General features: G+C 51.0%; 1 protein-coding gene and 1 long non-coding RNA gene across 5 annotated transcripts in view; both read right to left on the bottom strand.

Moving 5' to 3' along the window:
- LOC134477958 (uncharacterized) overlaps positions 1-19,368 on the bottom strand; it is a 433,997-nt gene that overhangs the window by 197,561 nt on the left and 217,068 nt on the right. The gene's annotated exons all lie outside the window — the stretch shown is intronic.
- Positions 1-19,368, bottom strand: part of Rspo2 (R-spondin 2) — a 214,711-nt gene that overhangs the window by 35,148 nt on the left and 160,195 nt on the right. For 3 of the 4 annotated variants that reach the window (XM_003480000.4, XM_063257777.1, XM_063257779.1), the window contains exons 2-4: positions 17,950-18,138; positions 6,190-6,333; positions 3,471-3,659 (exon numbers count right to left, since the gene is read on the bottom strand). In XM_003480000.4, the coding sequence (XP_003480048.1) occupies positions 3,471-3,659; positions 6,190-6,333; positions 17,950-18,138 (522 nt within the window). The remainder of the gene's footprint in view (positions 1-3,470; positions 3,660-6,189; positions 6,334-17,949; positions 18,139-19,368) is intronic. The other variant, XM_063257778.1, reaches the window with a different exon arrangement.

Raw genomic sequence — 19,368 nt, forward strand, 5'->3', positions numbered from 1 at the left:
GAACACAGCACTTGGTGTGTAAATCAATCCACTGCTTAGACATTCACAGATATTCTTTTTGTAAGCAGATAAGCATATAATAGTTACGGTGGAAAGGCTACAACGTGACTCCGTTTTATTTTTTCAATTTAACTTATAAAGTCACCTTTTCCTTACTTTGAGCAGTCTCCACCCGAGTAGCATCTCACACATCTAGGGACTCTCGCCACACTGACCCCTGGCCTAGCCGCTCCGTAATGGAAAGCAGCTGCTTCTAATGCGCAGGGCTGGAGTGTGAAGGTGGTTAAGGCGGCATGTGAACGCAATCAGGTTAAGACCGCCTCCAACAGGAGAAAAACCCGTACACATGTTGGAGAGATCTGAAAAATGCCTGTATTCCCAACCTGGTTATGACTTACATTTTTGCATGGTTTGTCAAAGCAGATCACTGAAATCAAATCAAGATGTAAAAAGGGATAAAGTGGTTTTCTTCCCTGTTCTTCCGTTTATCACCGTGACCCGCGGGGGAGGGGCCTGCTCGCTCCCACCCGAGGCAAGGGAGGGCGACTCCGGCCAGTTAGGCTGGTTTCCCGCTGCTGCTCAAGTTTCAGAAGGAAGTGTGTAGGTTTTATTCCTGACATTCATTCCAAAATGAAAGCTATTTTATTGCAAAGTAATTTGCCATTTCTATCAATAATTAATTTTATTTCCCTTTAAGTAAAACAACAAAAAATTCCAATGTAACTTTAAAATCTGCTTCATTTGAAGGTCATAAAAATTCATTTTATGAAAATATAGATCCAAGGTTTAGAGCAATAGCTGGGTTTTCCTAATACAAAAAATTTAGTAAAACCTAAACAAAACCCGGGGCCCACTGCTGGTTCCCTTGTCAAAGGGAATCACTAGCAAATCATGCAAGAGCCACTGGGGCGCAGTGTACACGGCCAGGGGGTCAGGTGTGCTCTGGGAGCCTGCAGTGTGCAGTGTAAAGGTTACGACACAGCGAGCATTTCGGTCAGCAGCCTGCAGACATCCAGAAAAGCCTCAATCAAGACGGCTGGTCAAACAGAGACGGAGGAGAGGGAACGGAACGCGTGTTGGCTCTGGTTACACAGAAGCACAGTGGTCACAGGCGCATTCTGCATTAATTTTTGCTACGAACATAAACCACAGGCTGAAGGTGGGCGGGAGGGGCCACAGCATACACAACAGGCAACAGAGAGAGCCTGTGCACCCAGTACCCGAGCATATCAGGGCCTGGTTTAGGCAGGAGGTGACAGGTCAAGTGCTCGCAGCTATTCAAGAAGTGGTTTATTAGCTTTGTAAGAAAATATTTTCTAATCAAGTTAATAGGAAATAAAAAAAGTTATTATAATATATCCTGCTAATTGTTTTATTTTTTTCCTTTACTTAAAAAAATAATAAAAAAATAAATTTTTATGAATAAGGGGGAGATAGAGATAAAAGAGGGCATAACAGCGTAACAATACAGGTCAAAGCATGACAGTTTCAGCAACCTAGTGCTTCACCACCAATAACCTGACTTAATAGTAGTTACCATAGTATCTTTTTCCTTGAAATATTTGAATATAACTTCATATACTATAGCACCAAACATATCAAGACAGTGTGAAACCATTCAAGTGGATGAAAGCATTATAGGGTATTTAGAACCAGCTAACGGAAAACAAACAATGGCTTCTATATTATCTCTTTGCCTATAAAAATTTTATTTATAATATCACATATAATAAAATCCAGTAAGATACAACATGATAAAACCAATGGAGACAGAAGAGCAACAGTTTGGTGGGACTTCAAAACAAGATGATATTAAATCAGCACTAGCTATTACGACGTCTTGTTTTCTGTACTGCTTTGTTCAATTTTATTATACCTAATGATACAGGCAATTCTTTTTAAGGAAGCAAGAGGCATTTTGGCAACCATTATTGATTACCTTGTATTTTGTTTTTATATCATGTGCTATGTCTATCCTTTGTTTTGACTGACTGCTTTGTTTTGTCATATTTGGTTTTATTCTCTTCCAATAAAAAAAGTAATAAGAACTATGGGAGTAATAAAACACAAAATGTATAAATTTTGTTGTAAAAAAGAGAGGAAAAAAAGTGCTCTAAAGGATACAAGTGTGTTTAGATAGCTGACCATATTACTGAGATTTTGTTGGATCATTGAACACAACTGTTTGCAGTCTCACTGTTTGAATGTCCAGTTTGTATGCTTTAATCCTGTAACTTGAACAACTATTTCTAAGATAACAATATGTAATCTATTAACTAATGATTTCTTACCTTTTTTTTTTTAATTCTGTATTACTTGTACCCTTTACCTGTTTTGGTTTTTTTCCTTTAAATTAAAAAAAAGAAAATATTTTTTAATATTTTGACTGAAAAAAAATACCACCCTTGTTACTGAAAAGCAGACCCAGAACACTTTGTTTCAGAAACCAATCAGGAAAAGCAAAACTAACTCAGGAGAAGCTGCTTTCTCAACAGCAGCTTCCAGACCGGATCTCCTTGTCCTCTAAGGCCACTGCCGTCCTGAAGGCTCGACTTTCTCCACGGACCACAGGCTCTCCGGGGGCCAGTGTGACAGGGACAGAAACCCGTGGAAGGCAGATGCATGTCCTCTCTGGGCTGAGCGGGAGAACTGAACAGCATGCACCAGCAGAATAAAGGAAGAAAAGGCTTGGACTCTTTTAAAGTCAATTTTCCAAACAACTTTCTCTTCGGCTTTCCTGTTTTATGCACTGGGAAATCCCAAGGTAACCTGTGCAACCTGGCTTATGCCGGTGACCCGACAGGGACCACAGCTTTCACAGCCCCAGGAGGCCGCCTTCACCTTCTCCTCACCCAAAGGGCCTGAGCCTGTGATTACAGAAGGACAACTACAAATCAGCCGATTGCCACAGCAGCCTGGAGCAACACAGCGCAGCCCAGTAGCTGTTTTCTGCAAATTATTATCCAAACAAAGGGAACCGCTAATTGTGGTAACATTAGGACAATGTTTACTCCTCCCAGGGTTTGGGCAAGTTCATTTGAAGTGGTCATCTTCAACTAGGAACGATGCAGACGGTCTTACAGCTCCACAAACCATTCTAATCTAAACTCTTCTTCACCAAACGCTGGCCAGCCACTTCCCTCAGAAAGCAACACTTGCAGAGACCTGATTTCACAACAGCTCGTTTTTATGGTACATTTGAAAGAAACAAAACAAACCACACACACATGAACTTTCTTTCAGAGCTCTCATTTTAGAAAGGCTGTTTGCAGTGGATTGTGAGTTATTTTAAGGTATCACAAAAGCGGATGAAGTGCTTGCTTTATATTCTTGACAAGTAATGCATTTGTTTCTAGGAAATAGAATGTTACCTCCTATCTGGCAATTGTTCCGTTGCTCCAGGGATTGGCGGTTTTTCCTGGGAAGAAGAGAAGGACCAGCCAGCAGACAGTGAGTGGTGACAGACCTACCTCCCGGACAGTGCCGCGTGGCCATCTTGCATCGCCGGGACTCCGCGATGGTCGGACAGGGGATCGTGTCTTTGGCTGGCTTTTTAACAATTTGTCGTGTTCTGGTTTCCAGGCCCCATTTAAATCCACATGTGCGATTATTTCTGCTACATGTTCCCCATTCGCTCCAGTGGCCAACTTCACATCCTTCTAGTAAACATTAGAAAACACAAACACAGATAACAAGTTGGTACTGTGCTCGGAGGCATCGCCCCCTCCAGCAGTGTCTCCCGCCCTGTCCACCTGCATAGCCCCACGTGAAGTCACACGCTCTGCCCAGACACTTGCCACCGGGTCCTTGTGGGGCACAAGCCAGTGCTGGTTTGTGATTAGAAAGCTGTGGAACCCACTGTCTGAGCTCACTTTGCCAAGGGTGCCCCTGGCTGCCTTGACAACCCTGAGACCCTGAGAGCAGAGCCCATGCTCACTCTGTGGCCAGCATACTTCACAGGCTACCTCTGCATGGTGCTCCCAAGCCCACCATGGGTTCATATGATTCTGGAAGGGGCAAAGATGGAGGGCTGGTTTTGCATTTTGTGGTTCTCCCAACAGGTGCCTGGAAACCAGCGTGTGTTTCTTCCTCTGCATTCGTGGCTTACACTGGAGACGTCTGTCTCTCCTGGATGCAAGGCCTCTCCATACTCTTGGGGGAAGAGCAGGCCTGCATCTTACCACCCGGAGCGGGGAGGAGAAGGAAAGATGTGCAGGTTTAGCGCTCTCCTCAGCCTCCCCGAGAAACTTGTCACACAGCTGGGTGGATGCAGCCCAACACGTGGTGGGACTGCAGCTGCTCTGAGACTTTTCAGAGTCACCAAGACTTTACTCAGGAAATCCCAGGACTCTGTTTGCAATGTGCCTGTGAAGCTCTTACGGGCATTTCCAGGGGACGTTCGTATCACACATCAGGTGCCTATCAAAGGCAAATGTGGCCTTCAACACCTGCTCTTTTCCCAAGTTTACTACTTTTAACAGAGTTGTCTGCACGCATGCACGCATTAATTCACATGTGGGCACACACAGCTCCCCAAAACGTCACGTTTAAATGCACTCATCTCTGCAAGCTTTCAAATGTGAAAGTACAGATTTTCCAAGCAAATTTCTGCAGGAAAGAAAATATCAATTTTCATTTCATCTTCTCCATTTAGAGAGATGGGAAGTCTAACTGACAATACATAGATAGGTCTCTGGTGCATCAGATCAGAGGTACAGCAAGCTAGCTAACATCAGGGTAGGCAGCGGGCACCTGGCGTTACAGCTGTCACCAGCTTCAGACATTCACCAAGACGCAGCCTTGACTGCTGGGCTTTGGCCTGTTGAATGTGCTTTAAAAATCTCATAGCAGTTTACAAATATTAATGTGAGAAAAGCATAAGGTGTGTATCCTAACTATTCACAACTAGTGTGTATATATTAAGTAATATATTCTAGGAATCTAAATTTACATTTTAACAGTAAAAATGATTTGAAACATTGATTCAATTGTCTACAAAATATATTTGCACAAAAATTTCTTCCAGCTGATTTTTTATACAAATAGACAAGCAAGAAGCTCCATAACTTATTCATTTCTACCCATAAGCAATAGAATGGCTAATTAACACGGCACTGCTTAAAAATTTTTGTTCCTCCTCATCTCCTAAGCAAAATATTTTTTCTCCTAAGAATTATTACTAATTTATTAAGATAACAAGAGACAGATTTGCCAGTGAATTTAAAAATATAGTGAATGTTTAAATTAAAAATACAACCAGACACATAAGTTTAAATATCACATGGCTTCCCTTAGAGGAGAAACCCAAAATATAAATAAAGAACTAAAGACAAGACGGGTGATAGGAACAGGGAGAGAGATCTTTTACAAGCGGAAGGTGCCCAGGAAACAGGGAGGGGAGGAGAGGGGATGCACAGAGAACTGAGATGTGATCGCAACCAGACCGCTCCCTGAGGAATGCAGTCTCTGCGCACCACAAACGTGTAGTCATAAAAACACAACACTGGGTGCAGCATAGAGAAGGTTCACTGCTGGGACTGATGGAGTAAATGTGGCCGAAGCAGAGGCAGCATTCTGAGGGGCATAAATGGCAATGCGTGCTTTGTTGCAACAAATGTTTTATTTAAACACCACACCTTTGGATCACACTGCACTAAGTAATTGTTTCTGAAAATTTCTGTCCAACAGAAACACGACACTGTGTCATGCCTCACTCACTGGATCTGGCATGGTGAATCTTTGAAAAGATTCAGAACACAGAGGCAGCAACAGTGCGACTGAAGACACTCAGGATGGAACCCTCCAGAGCGGCTTCAGAGCAGGCTAAGACCAGGGTAAGTGTTTGACGTGAGGGAGGGAACCTTGAGAGGGATTAATGGCAACGTGCTGTTATGTGGTGACTTTTTAATTTATCCATTCACCTTTGAGCACATCTCAAAGTACCCAGATGATAAACTTTATCGGTACTTAAGTGGGCTCATTTAGAAAACAGAATTAGCAAATTTTGAACCAAGACGTTGTATGAGATTATGCATCATCTTGATGCCTAAGGAATTAGAAAAGCAACAAAATAAATCTCAGTATCTAACAAGAGAAAGCATTGCTTTCCGATTTGGGTGCATCCAGCCTCCATATTTTCAAGCGGCAGAGGGGAAGGCTGCAGCGTGAGACCCACGGGGAGCTACTCACCCACACAGTCCATGGAGTCATCCGAGGGCGCAAAGCCGTCCGGACACTCTTCAAAGCAACGGCCTCTGTGCAGGTAAAAGCCGACCTTGCACTTGGTACAAAAGTCTTTGCTGAAGCAAGAGTCACAGTTTTCTATTCTGCATCCTAAGACCAATGTTAAGGAGAAAAAAAGGAAGTTTCAGTCAACGAAATGTACTGATTCCTCACGCAAGATTTCCAGCAGGCTCTGGTCAGCTGGTCAGTGCCCTGGGGTACAGAGAAACCTCTGTCTCCCTTTGTCCATGCCTTCTGCCCACGGTCCTCCTCCCACACCGCACACAGCGAGGAGCCCAGTCCAAGCTCCAGGCCTGCCAGCGAGACCCCTGCAAGGAGGCTGGCAGCGAGAGCAAGTCAAACACAGGAGGGCCACAAAGCATCGACCAGTCACAGTGCTGCCAGCAGCGAAAGGGACCCTGACCCCCAAAGACCTGCAAGGGAGACGCAGCAGGGCCACTGCGGTCCCGTATCCGGGGGTGGGGTGGTGGTGAAGGAGAGGAGCATTTCGATTCTGAAGGTGTGTCCAAGCGCTTGGGCACCTGCAGCACCAGCCCTCATGGTGTCCACTTCGTCACAGGGTGACTTGTCGTGGGGGTCGTCTCATGGAGCCGCACAAGCCTCCACCTTTGCCCTCTCGTGCTATCCTCACAGACCCCCAAGGAGGGCAGAGTCCTGTCCACAAATGAGGCCCAGAGGCAAGAAACTAAGCAAGCCCCGGCACTAGGAGTGCTCCCCCCAAAACCATCCCGCCCTAACCCCGTCTACTCTACAACTCACTAACTGCAGCTGCTAGGACCCTCCATCAAGGAGACATGTTCCAAGGTCAGATCTGGACTTAAACACCAGCTCTGCGGCTGCAGGGAGCCACATGCCTCTCTCGCCCTCCGCTTCCTCCCGTATAAAACAGAGTTGTCCTGGTGCACGGTGGTGCACACTTATAAGCCTGCAGCTCTGGGAGGCTGAGGCAGGAAGGTACAAGTTCCAGCCCTCCATGGGCAAAAATGAGCAATGTAGGCCCTGTCCTGAAACAAAAATAATTAAACAGCTGGGAATTGGCTCAGTGCAAAGACCTTGGGCTTAATCACCAGTACTACAAGGAAGGAAGGAAGGAAGGAAGGAAGGAAGGAAGGAAGGAAGGAAGGAAGGAAGGAAAAGAGGGAGAGAGAGAGACAGAGAGAGAGAGACAGAATATCACGAAATTAACAAAATTGCTGGCAGGACTTGTGATACTTAAGGAAACATAAGCTGGGTCCTGACAAGTAGTCCACAGAGAGAAACAACAGTGAAAGGACACAAGGCTTTCAGAAACACACACATTCCCATTGCAAAACGCATTTGAGAAAGCAGAGTCAGGAGACCTTTATTCTTGCTGGATTCCGCTCACAGTGCTCCACAAATGGGCAGGAGGGGGGTGACAGTACGGGTGATGTGGGGTCAGGCATCCACGGGCCACAGCACACTGCTCACATGAGGTAACCAACAACAATGCACAGACGGTAAAGAGCCATGGAAACTCACATGTATTCACTCCACAAACCTCAGGCACTAATTTGGTGCTTTAAGGATTCTGAAAACCTTTGAAACCTAAAGTTCTCACAAGCAAAGAGACAATGGCTAGAAAATGTAAACAACATAGGAAATGACTGTTTAGTGTTATTATTTTATAAAATGTTGAAAATTGAGAAAATAACAGAAGAATTTAAGCCTTTTAAAAATCCACTGCAGTGGACAGCATGTTACAGGCAGTGGTAGTTTCTATACCTGTGGAAGAAGAGGGCCTCGCTCAGCCTCCTGGGTTTTCCTCTGAGTAGATTTCTAGCACACATCTCTAGTTCAGCCTCTAGGACATCAGCTTGTGCCGTCAGGACCATAGTGCGCCACTAAGCTTTCCGGCCAAAGCCTCAGCAGCGGGCATTCGGGCTGCTGGGCAAGGTCTCTGCGACCTTCCCTGGCACCTCAGCTCCCTTCCCTGTCTTTCCTGTCCCACTCTGCTGGAGCTGGGATTTCTGGGGTAACTCACCCCCCGACAGTCCCCAGGGCCTTCTTGGGCAGGAATCCTGCATAAGCATTTGTTACAAAGTCCAAGGAACTAAAATGAGATGCATGATGGACCCCGAAGGTGTGAAAAGCCAGCGAGAAGCTAAAGAGCCAGATTGCAGGACAGACACGGCACCGTACAGTGAATCCATGTGTGCATGTGTGCACGTGTGTGTGTGTGTGTGTGTGTGTGTGTGTGGTGTGTGTGTGTGTGTGTGTGTGTGTGTGTGTGTGTGTGTGAAGCAGTTCACAAAACGTAATTAGGGAAGGATGGAGAGACTCGAAATGTTGAAAATGTTATGTTTCTGACTCCCAGGCTCTCTCCTCACTGTGGTGTATTTATACAAGGAAAACCTGCCAGCAAAGGTTACTGAAAGGTGTGTTTGCCCCTGCAGAGCTCACACAAAGCCACAGTGCTGCCACTGTGAAAGGCACCCTTGGCTCGCTGGCAGGCAGCAGCCAGAGAGGCCACACTGGCCCACCTGTCACCAGGTCTGCATCAGCAGCACGCGCCAGGCCTGCGCCCACCTCGGAGTCCACCCGCCCCAGGCTCGGGTGCTCTTGCTTTGTTCCAGCTGAGGGAAAGAGCGGAGATCCTGGCTGCACGGTGAGTGGCTCTCACCCAAGTCCTGGCCTCCGAACCTGCCAGCCAGCTCCGTCACCCTGCACTGAGCGGGCACCCTGGGCTGCCCCACGTGGCCCACCTCAGCCCCCTGCTCTCCAAGCCCTGTGGCCCAGGCCTTCTGGGGTCCAGGCCACCACAGCCTGCCCTGCGTGACCCCTGAGAAACTTCTGCCCTGGGCAGTGAGTCCCACAGCCTGGCTCTCTCCTCCACCTGTAGCTGCTTCCCCTAACCACTTCTGCTTCTCCCCTTAGTTTGTTTCTTTGGTTGGTTTTTTGAACCAGGTCTTCCTGTGTGGACCCAGCTGGTCTTGAACTTGCTAAAGTTCCCAGGATGGCCTCAAACTTGCAGCAATCCTCCTGCCTCAGCCTCCAGAGTGCTGGAACTACAGGCACCACCACTCCCCGCGTACCCTTAACTAAATTAGCATTCATATCCTTCATTAACTTCTTATATATAAAACATCATCACTATAAGTAAAAATCCAAATAGGTACAGGGTTTAGAGGAAACTATGAAAATCCTATTTCTTGCTGTACCAGGCCTGCCAGTACAATAATGATTTCCCACCTAACTCGAGGAAATCTCTAAATCTTACACATCGAACGAGTTGACCCCATATAAACTCCTCCAGGACCCAACAATTGATACCTAGCCCTTAGGAAACTTCACTGGTGCGTGAACAAGGGCACTCCAAGATCCACAGAACACTGGCCTCTTCTGTAGAGACGCAGTTTGGGTTCCTGCTCAGGAGCAGGAGACATAGCAACAGCGAGTCATGACTTCGCGCCAGAGCTCAGCAGTGCAGTGCTTGGCACCAGGTGTAAGGGAAACCAGCGTCCAGGTGAGGTGGTGGCCAAGGCAGGGACAGAGCTGTCTCTGGGCGGGAAGAGCTTGACCTGGCTAGGGATGCGTGGTGCTGAGGCCTCACACACCGTCATCCAGTCGAATGGTTCTGACACTGCCTGAGCTCGCTGTGTCCAGTGTCCCCACCCGAGGACTCATAGCACACGAAGAGCACTGGCTTCTGCACCACCATCAAACCCCAGCACGTGTGGATGCAGTGGCACTGCCATGCCTGCCCGCGAGTGGGAGCGACAACCACCTCTGCCTCCCTCTCCGCTCCTGATCGCACAGTGCAACACACCTGCTTGTGCGCCACACACCTCTCCAGACTGAAGCAGCAGCCATGCTGCAAGAACCTAGGTCAGAGCCCTAAAACAACGGGCCAGGAGGGTTGTCATGAAGCAGCAGGTGGTCACTCTGTGGGGGCCAGGGTGTCAGCGGGGCACGTGAGGGGCAGAGAACATGGTGCGGCGGTGGTGGCCAGGGCTCCTTGGCTCCCAGGCTTTGTGGTGGGGACCCCGTGTGCTACGACTCTGTCCTCACCAGTGAACCTTAGTAAAAAGGAATTGAGGGCAGTGGACGGCAGTGACCTGGAAGCTGGTAGCACATGGCCCTGTGCTGAGACAGACTGGCCGGCAGGCCCCACGTCTGGTCCACAGATGGAGCTCTCAGCAGCCCTCAGGCAGCATCCAAACAGCTGGAACCTGGGGTCTGAAGTGGGAGTACGGACCTTGGGGCCCAGGAGGGCACCCACAGAGGCCTCCTCTGGACCATGGCCCCTGAACACACACCCCGCCCCACCCCATCCCACCCTCCAGCTAAGGACTGAGATAAGAAGCTTCCCTAACTCGGATCTTAAATCATCAGCCACACAACCAGCAATGTCAAACTCCTGAGTCAAAAGCAGAGGAAACCCCTCACATGCATTCAGGCCATCACCGGGGAGGGAAGAGAGCCCAGGAGGCAGCAGGATCCGTCCACAGTCTCAGGACTCTCATCACCATGTGGACACCAGGGTGTGCATCCCATCGGCACAGCCTTTCTCGCAGGGCCCTCAGGCACAAGGGCACAGCCACTCGGACACTTGTGCCCCACTGCAGATGCCAACTGCAGCTTGGCAGGTGGCCAGGGCCCCCTGAAGCAAGGGCTCAGCAGTGCTCACCCTCATGGAACATAGAAGTGGTGAAAGGCACCACTTGCCCCAGGGCAAGAGCACACTGGACTGCCAGTGATTTCCCGCACGGGGAATCCCAGGTGTGCAGCCTTTATACAGCTGCATAAAACGGTTCACATGTTCCCAGGCTTCTCAGACAGCTTCAGCCCTCTGAGGGGACATTGCTTCCAGGAACTCGCAACCATTGAGAGTTTCCCTAAGATTTAAGTCTCATGTTACCCAGATCACACATTTCCAACATGCTGCTCTAACCCCCGTGGAACGGATTGAAAAAACCACCACCAAGCAGCTCAAACTGCCTCCTCCACACTGCATCTGGCTGTGCAGAGCACACTGCAAGCTCTGGGATACTCACCTGGGGGAGAAAGGCGGCAGCCTGGAGGCTCCGGCACCCGGCCTCTGCCAAGCTGTGTGGCAGGTGGAGCAGGAAGCCGGCAGTGCTGACAGGGCAGATGGGCCAGGGCCCGGGGCTGGCAGCCTGGACGTCGAGAGAGCGCTCTGCCTCAGCCGCGGCCTGGCCCCTGTAGCCCCAGAGACTCAACAACCAGAGATTCAAGGACAGGATCTGCAGTTCTCTGCAGAGAACTGTGCTGGCATCAGCAGACAATTCTCCAGCTGGGACTGAAGAACGGGAGATGAAGGCGGCAGAGGGCAGGAAGCGGAAGGAGGACCTTCTCACGGAAAGACGCGGAGCGTCCATGTGCATGGCACACTGGTCACTGCACAGCAGTAACGTCACCCAGACATGACCTGTTGGTAAACCCCATAAACACACAGCCACTGCCCGGTGAAGGGGTCCTACAACACAACCCTTTATATCCCAGTCCTGTCTCTCAAACGTGACTATCAATAATTTGCACCTCATGGCAGGCATCTGTTCTGAGCTGGGAGGGGTCAGGAAGCACCTGCCAACCACTGTGCCTGTGGCAGAGGCCAGGGGTCAGAGCCACATGCCCTGTGTGCACAGTGTGCTGGCCCTCGCTGGCCGGGCACCTGCCTCTCACAGGGTGTCAGACACCACGTCTTGCAGAGGCTCGGCTGCATTCCCCCGGGTGGTTATGTAGGATGAGGGACTCTACCTTGAAACTCACCTACCATGGAGTTCCATTTCACATCTCAGAGTAGCCTTTAATTCAACCTCTAAAGATATCTATGCTGTCGAATTTTTTCTCTCAACTTACTTAGGCTTTAATTCTTAAAGCAATGGTTCATTTTGAGAAATCCCAGCACTCAAGCTTGTGAGATAAGCTGCTGGTGGCACTGTATTCCATCTGAACATCGAAATACTCTGTCTGGGCCACCCATGCCAGGAAAGGGATAGGAAGGGGAGGGCAGGGGAGAAGGGGGAAGGAGGGGAGGGGAGGTGGGCAAGGAGATAATATGGAGGCTAGTGTATACTTTTATGGTCAAACAGGGAGGAGCCATAAAGACATTGGCTTCACTTCTCACTCAAGTGATGCACACGTGACATCATCCGCAATGCGAGTGATGGAGAGAGAAGGAGGGAGCGAGGCAGGGCAGGCGGGGTGGACAGTAGGGGTGGACAGTAGGAGTGGCCCCAGGGCTGCCCAGGACTCTGCTGCCTGCTCCATCCTGGCGCCTCTGTCCTGCCCTCCCACACTGTTGGGGCCAATGAGAAACCTGAGCAAGGCTTGAGAAATGGGGCCCTGGAGTAAGTAGCCGGTCAGGCCACCTTTTTGTTTAACCTTCCACCCATTAGTATCATTTTAAGGCCGAAAACGAAGTAAAGCCTTTGGTAAAGAGTGTTGAAAACTATGGGGTCAGGTTTTCCTGTTTGCTTGCTTGGGTTTGGAGACAAGGTCTCACTGTGTAGCCCAGGCTGGCCTCAAACTTTCGGGGTCCTCCTGCTTAGCCTCAGGTGTGCACCAGCAGTGGGTGTTCCTCAAGGGAACCATCTCCCAGCTGCTCCTAGCCAGAGGAGAGTGTGCACCTTCGGAGGCTTCCGCGGGGAGTGATGCAGTTGAATGAAAACCAGCCACAGCTCACAGCGTCAGACGTGACCCTGCCTCCCACTCCAGGCCGGGATGCCCGCGGGAGCTGGTGCTGTTGGTGCCGCCCAGCCCACTGAGGCAGCGCCGGGCACCTGGCTGCCTGCCAGTCCTGTGCAACACTCGGCACAGTGCCTGGAGGCTGCAGGAGCGACGGACACAGGGAAGAGCGAATCCCCATCGCTTTGGAGAGAGGTTGCTTTGCTGCTTTAATGCAATGGTGGGACGCTTTCACAAGCAAGCTGCTTCACGTGGTCGTAGATTTCCACTCTCCACCCACAGCGAAGCGCTTACTTCCCACTTTGGCTCACGCGTCCTCTTCACTCACAGGCCACATGGAGAGGGGCATGGCCTCTCCACCACATGCCCTGCACACGGCCCTCCAGGGCCAGGAAGTGCAGGACGGCCACCGTCAGAGCCACGCGTAGCCCCTCCAGGCACTGGAGCCAGGCTGGGAGAGGCCGTGTAGGGGAGCAGCGCAGGACCTGAGGCTCCAGGCGATGCTCCCCTCAGGGTCCGCCTGGGGGTGCGCAGCAGTGGCGGCCTCTCGGCGTCGTCTTCCCACTGTGAAGGTTCTCGGTTTGCCTCCAGCCTCGGCTCGCCCAGGAGTGATCCAGTGATCAGGACAGCCACTGTCTGCTGCACAGCACCCTCTAGTCCCGCTGCCCCAGAGGCTCAATCTCCCCCACCCCCACCCCGTGACTGCCTTGGGTGTCAGCTCCCTCAGAGCTACCGGTGCCCTCTGCCATGATCTTCCTGCTGCCAGTTCCCCGAGGGTCTGGCCCCGAATGCCATCCCTGTGGGTGCCTCCTGCCTGAGCCCCGAGTGCACCAGCCCGACCACTCCGGGAAGCCTGTGCTTCGTGTGGCCTGTGTCCCTGCCCCACGCCCCCGCGGCATCTCCTGCAGCCTTGGCTTCTACCCACTCCCCCATCACCGAGCCCTGCCCTCCTCCCTCCGTCTGTCTATCTGCTCCCTGGGCTTCCTTCCCTCGTTCACAGAGCAGAAAGTCTGGGTCAGAGGGGACAAATCCCACTGCCGCCAGACAGAGACTAAACACCAAAACACGGAGTCTGCTAGTGAACCAACCAGTGCTGAGGAAGGGGAAGGGCAGGGAAAGGAAGGGAAGGAGAAGGAGAAGAGCGGGAAGAGAGGAACTGCACGAGTGGGGTCAGCTCAGCTCAGGCCTCCTGGCCGCTTTGTCCCCCGAGGAAGGAGAGGCTGATCTGGCTGTAACTCATCCTGACTCCTCCCACTTGCCCTCCTACAAATACTCCTACAGCCCCAACACCGGCACTGCCTTCTTATCCTCCATCACTGCCTTCCGGTGAGCTCTTCCAACATCCCAGATTCATCCTGTAAGATCTGTCTCTCCCCTGCCTCTGCCTGTCCAGCCAGTCTCACTGCTGGTTGCATTTAAAATCAAACCCAGTCAGCTGCGTCTTACGGAGCAGTGGGTGGTGCTCGGGCTTGCTGGACTTTCCCCCTCTGCCTGCCTCAGGGCTCATGCCTGCTAACAGCCTGAACACCCCGAGCTTCATGACTGTCAGCCCCTTCACTGCTATGATCCATCCCGATTTTGGAAAGCAGATTTACCCAGTTTAGGTGTCTCCACACCGGAAACAGAAATACATAACCCACTTTGCACACTCGTTTAAAATCTCAGTGAGCAAAAGCACAAAAGACCGAGAGGGACCCAGAGCAGAAGCTGCACCAGCAGCAGAGCTCAGGCCCACACCCATCTCTGGGTGGTCCCTGTCGCCCACCAGGCTGGAGCACCTCCACTCAGAGCCAGAGACACTGTCCACTGTGTGACTCCGCACGCAGCAGCTAGGCCCCTCTCCTGCACCCTTCGGGATACTCAGCAATGCCCACAGCCCCTTGTAACTGAAAAAGTCTCCAGACACCACATGTGTTCCCCAAGTGGCAAAATCGCACCATCTGAGATGTCCACCATGGCAGAAAGGACGGCTGCTGCATCTCCAGGTGCCAGGCTGGAGCCAGCACGCAGGAGGGGTCCTGCCGCATGTTGGGGAGAGCTATGGCCCTGCCTCCTAGTGCAACAGGAGGCTTCGCCTGGCATGTATGTGCGCCCGGTGCAGCTTCTCTCATGCAACACCACATCGTGAGGCCCAGCTATGGTGCTTTCCTGCTCTCCGTGTCTGTGACGGTCCCAGTCAGATGCTGGACTTGCACAGGGTCTTAGCCGTAGGCAGCAGGCGTTTCCAAGCTGTGCCTCCCTCATGTGGGTGACAAGGCTGGGCAGCGGCTGTGCTGACAGAAAAGCAGCAGCGTGGAGGCCGGGCGGGCAAGGCCCCTCTTCCTCGGCCTTGGTGGTCGATCCTAAATTCCCCATCAGTAAACTTCGAAGTCTGTGCCACCATTCACCTATAGGTGTTTTCAGTTAAATTAATAACAAGATAGTTTTTAAAATAGAAAACAGAGAGGGAACCTCTACTAAACAACCTACAGTGTGAACGCTCACGCAAGAAATGAGCATTCAGCTGCATTCATAACAAAGCAAAGCCCATGAAAGCACAGCATGAGTCTTCACACTGCTGCACAGGAAAACTCGAGGCTGAAGAGACAGATTAGATCTCTGGTGAGACTTCTCAAAAGTGTTTGGAGTATGTTCGATGTCTAAAAGTTCATCTTCTAAAATTAATCAGAGAAGTGTGTAAAAATGTGTGTGCATAAGAAGAGCAGGCATTCATTTGGAAGGCTGTTTCCCAAAGAACCTCTGCTAGCTGGAGTTTCAGCAGGTGATCAGCCAGTACGCCACAGCCTGCCCTCAGAGGGGGGCACACAAAACAGCAGCAGAAGGCGTGAAAACACGTCCCTAACTCACAGAGACAAAACAACAATGCTAAGCGGGGAAAGCCATGCACACTGCAGAAAGGAAACGTCAAGAATGGAACCCAACGTGTGTTGCTTTGGAGGTGTGTTTGCATTTGTCTTTCATTAAAGTTTATTCTGTCTTCTGAGCTTTCTATCAGGAGAGTGCATAACAATTTTTTTAAAAAGCTTTCATGTAAATGAGTTTGGGGATGAGTGAGAGACAGAAGAGACGAGTGACCCATTATTCAGCCCAGCGTCAGGCCCCCGGCACCATGGCATCCATCTGTGTATGTGCTGGGCGTCCTCCCCGGGCCGCTCACCTGCCCCTCGCTGGAGCCTCACTGCATTGATTAGGACACAGATAAGCCAGTTTCATTTACAAGGTTTTCCGAACTACCATGGCTCAAGATGTAATCTTTTAACAAAAACTGGGTATTATTTTAGATTCTACGTCTGTGATTGCCTTTCTTCATTCTCTAAATAGGATACTGGTATGAGGGATTGTAACAAATCTATGAAAAGAAAAAATACTACAGCAACTCTGTGACTTCATCTAGACTAAGAATGAGCAATTCCCCACACCTACTGCATCTCAGGAGTCTTGCTAATAAGCACTTCCTGCTCAGCCAAGGGAAAAAACGATTTCCTCCAGGTCGGTAAATTCCGGCGTCCGCCGGGCCTCACTTAGAGGCCATGCCCACACATATGCGATTTCCAAAGCCAGTTCATAGTCACTGTGCCTTTCTGAGAAGAGGATCAGCTCAGAGGGCACTGCCTGTGGGTCCCTGCCAGCCTCTGCCCTGGAGTTAGCACTGGGGAGACCTCCCATGCCCACCTGCAGGGGTATTGTAGCAGACAGTGGGTGGAAGAGCCCAGGGTGGGAACCCTCAGTCCTGCCCGCCATGTTACCCAGCTGCCGCCTCCACCTACACCCCTAAACCACCTCCCAGGCACTGAGAGTCAGGACTGGAAAGTGCCTGGTGATTGGCAGTTCAAACCTCATCGTGTGGTCTGCAGAGTGTGAATAGGAAACTGTTCAAAGCGGACCTCCCTCCTACAGATGAGGGACAAGGTATTGGGGAGCCCAGATCGGACACCTGAAGAGCAAAGCACATCTCTGGAAAGCTAACTAACCTAGCTGGGGATTTAGCTCAGTGGCATAAGCACCTTCCGGGTGAGCATGCAGTCGTGAATTCAATCCCCAGTACCACACACACATACAAGCTAACTAATCCACTGACACTGTTTTGGGGGTTGTACCCCTCCACAAGTACTCCAAGCAATTCCCTGAAATGAGCATAAGTCAAAATTCCCTCTGGGCCTACATCTTTCTGTCTCTGCAACTGACAAAACCCCCCGCACCACATGGACTCCTCTTGAAAACCTTAGACTGAAATTCAGTTCTCCCTCTTCCCGCTGCGCAATTGGCTACTAAGCCCTGTGGATTCAAAAGCCTTCGGGGCCTGTTACCCCCGAACCTGCCACAGAACAGGATTCTAGCCCTCACGGTGGCTGGGTCCCTCCCGCTGCCCGGCACCCCCCACACACCTCGCCTCACGTCCCGCCCTGTCAGCCCCCAGCAGCGCACCCCTAGCCCTCTCCACCCCCACCCCTGTGCTCACAGGAGACACCAAGAGAGGGACGGAAGACCCATGGATTCAGCAGTGCTAATCTCCAGGCCTCAGAAAGTAACCGCTCTGAATGCTTTTGGGTTAGAAGAGGAACAGGGAACAGACAGTCGCTCCTTGATGACATTTTGTTGTTGTTGTTGTTAAGCTTAGAACTCAGATACTTTGAAACAAACTAAAAATTCTAGTCATGTTTTAGCAGCAGTGGTGCTTTAAAGAAAACTGAAGTGCATGTATTTAGCTGCAGGTGAGACCGCAGCAGGTATTATAAACTCAGCTGCATGAGAAAGGACTGGGGTGACTGTGGCTGACCAAAAGGTGTGTCCCCGAAAGGGGCAGACTTTTTGCGATATGTGGGGCTTGGCTGGTTTTTGTGAAGAGAGCATTTGTTGAGTGAAAACACCTGATCAACATGGAAATGCAGACAGCATGCACCTGTGAGACACTCCGCCCCCACTCCTGTTTGCCAGGGGGCTTGGGCTGCCTCCAGCCCCGTCCGTCCCACCTCGATGTGGTCCCAGCCCAGCGTGGCCCCAGCCCAGCCCGCCCCCACCGCAGCAGGACGTGCTCACGTGCACATCTGTTCATGTCAGGAGCACGGTGCCCGTAGTAGCCCGCCGGGCAGGCGTGCAGGCACTCCCCGTGCTGGCGCATGCCCTCCCGCCGCAGGAAGAAGAACAGCTTCTGCTGGCAACGGCTGCATCCGTTGTCCTTGGAGCACGACAAGCAGCCCTTGCAAGCGGGGCTTGACAGGTAGCTGGCTGAAAGAGACCAAAGACAAAGAGCATGTTCAGATGCAAGTAGATGCAAGTGTGATCAGACCTCCGTCAGCATGCCATGGGGAAGGGACAAATGTCACTTGTCCATCCGCTCTCCTCACACAGAAATACTAAGCAAGGCTCTCCCCACTGCAGGGCGGGGGTGGAGGGGAAGGTGGCAGGGAGCTCACTGCACAACCTGATTAGAAACAAAGCAGAAACTCCGAGGCACTGAGACCAGAGGCTGGAGCAGAACGGCTCCAGGACTGTTAGAGCAGGCGGATGCCGACCTGCCAGCAGGAGCCTGACTCCAGGGCGGATGCGTGCTGTGAAGAGCTGACACGCACTCCTCTTGTTAGACTGGTGTTGAGAGCTCTTTGTCCACAGCCACACTACAACTCCATTATGGTTCAGGTCTAGAATATCCCTGGAAACACCCCCGCGCTCAGAATCAGGGGTTCTCTTATTGGGGCCCCACACTCTTCGTAGATTACTGTACTGAGGAGCCCAAGCTGAATGTGCTTTTGGGAGGTAGGACCTGGTCCACAGAGGCAGTCGCTGGAACAGGACCCAGGCTGGTACATCTCCCGCTGGCTCCCCCAGTGAGCAGCTGCCCCTGCCCTCCCGCCATGCCCATCCTCCTTTGCGGCTGGCTGACTGTGGACCAAAGCTCTGAAAACCAGGAACCCCGAGTGTTTCGAAAGTGATATGAAAGTGACAAAGAGAAGACCCACCCCAACACCCAGAGAAAAATACTGCGACCAGGTTGGGACACTGGAGAATGAGCCAAGGAGAGAGAAGACCAGGGCCTGAGAGCCAAGTCCAAGCTGCTGCTGTGAACATCAATCTTGCCCAAATTCAGGAAAACCTACAAAGAAAACAACACGCAAGACCTCGCTGCTGTGACCCCGAGACGCGGGACTTCCAAGGAAAACCACACGGTCATCACATGCACAGGTCACATGACAGGCAGACTTCCACAGGCGCCTGCCCAGTTCGGGAAAGTGACGGGACTGCCCAGAGTGCCTCCACTGGGCATCCGTGGCACACGTGACAAGCAGAAGACGGACTCAGACCACGCGGGAAGAGTTGGTGTGCAAATTAAAGTGAAGCACTCCAAAGTGAGAAAACTCTACAGACAAATTCAACGGTAAAGTAGGAGAAAGTGACGCAACCAAGAAACGTGTGTAAAGAACTTCAGCTTCAAAGCAAGATAAAAAGGAAGCATGTGGG

This window comes from Cavia porcellus, unplaced genomic scaffold (genome assembly GCF_034190915.1).
Source record: "Cavia porcellus strain 051 isolate PalLab524CR breed Dunkin Hartley unplaced genomic scaffold, mCavPor4.1 scaffold_10, whole genome shotgun sequence".
NCBI classification, from domain to species: Eukaryota; Metazoa; Chordata; class Mammalia; order Rodentia; family Caviidae; genus Cavia; species Cavia porcellus.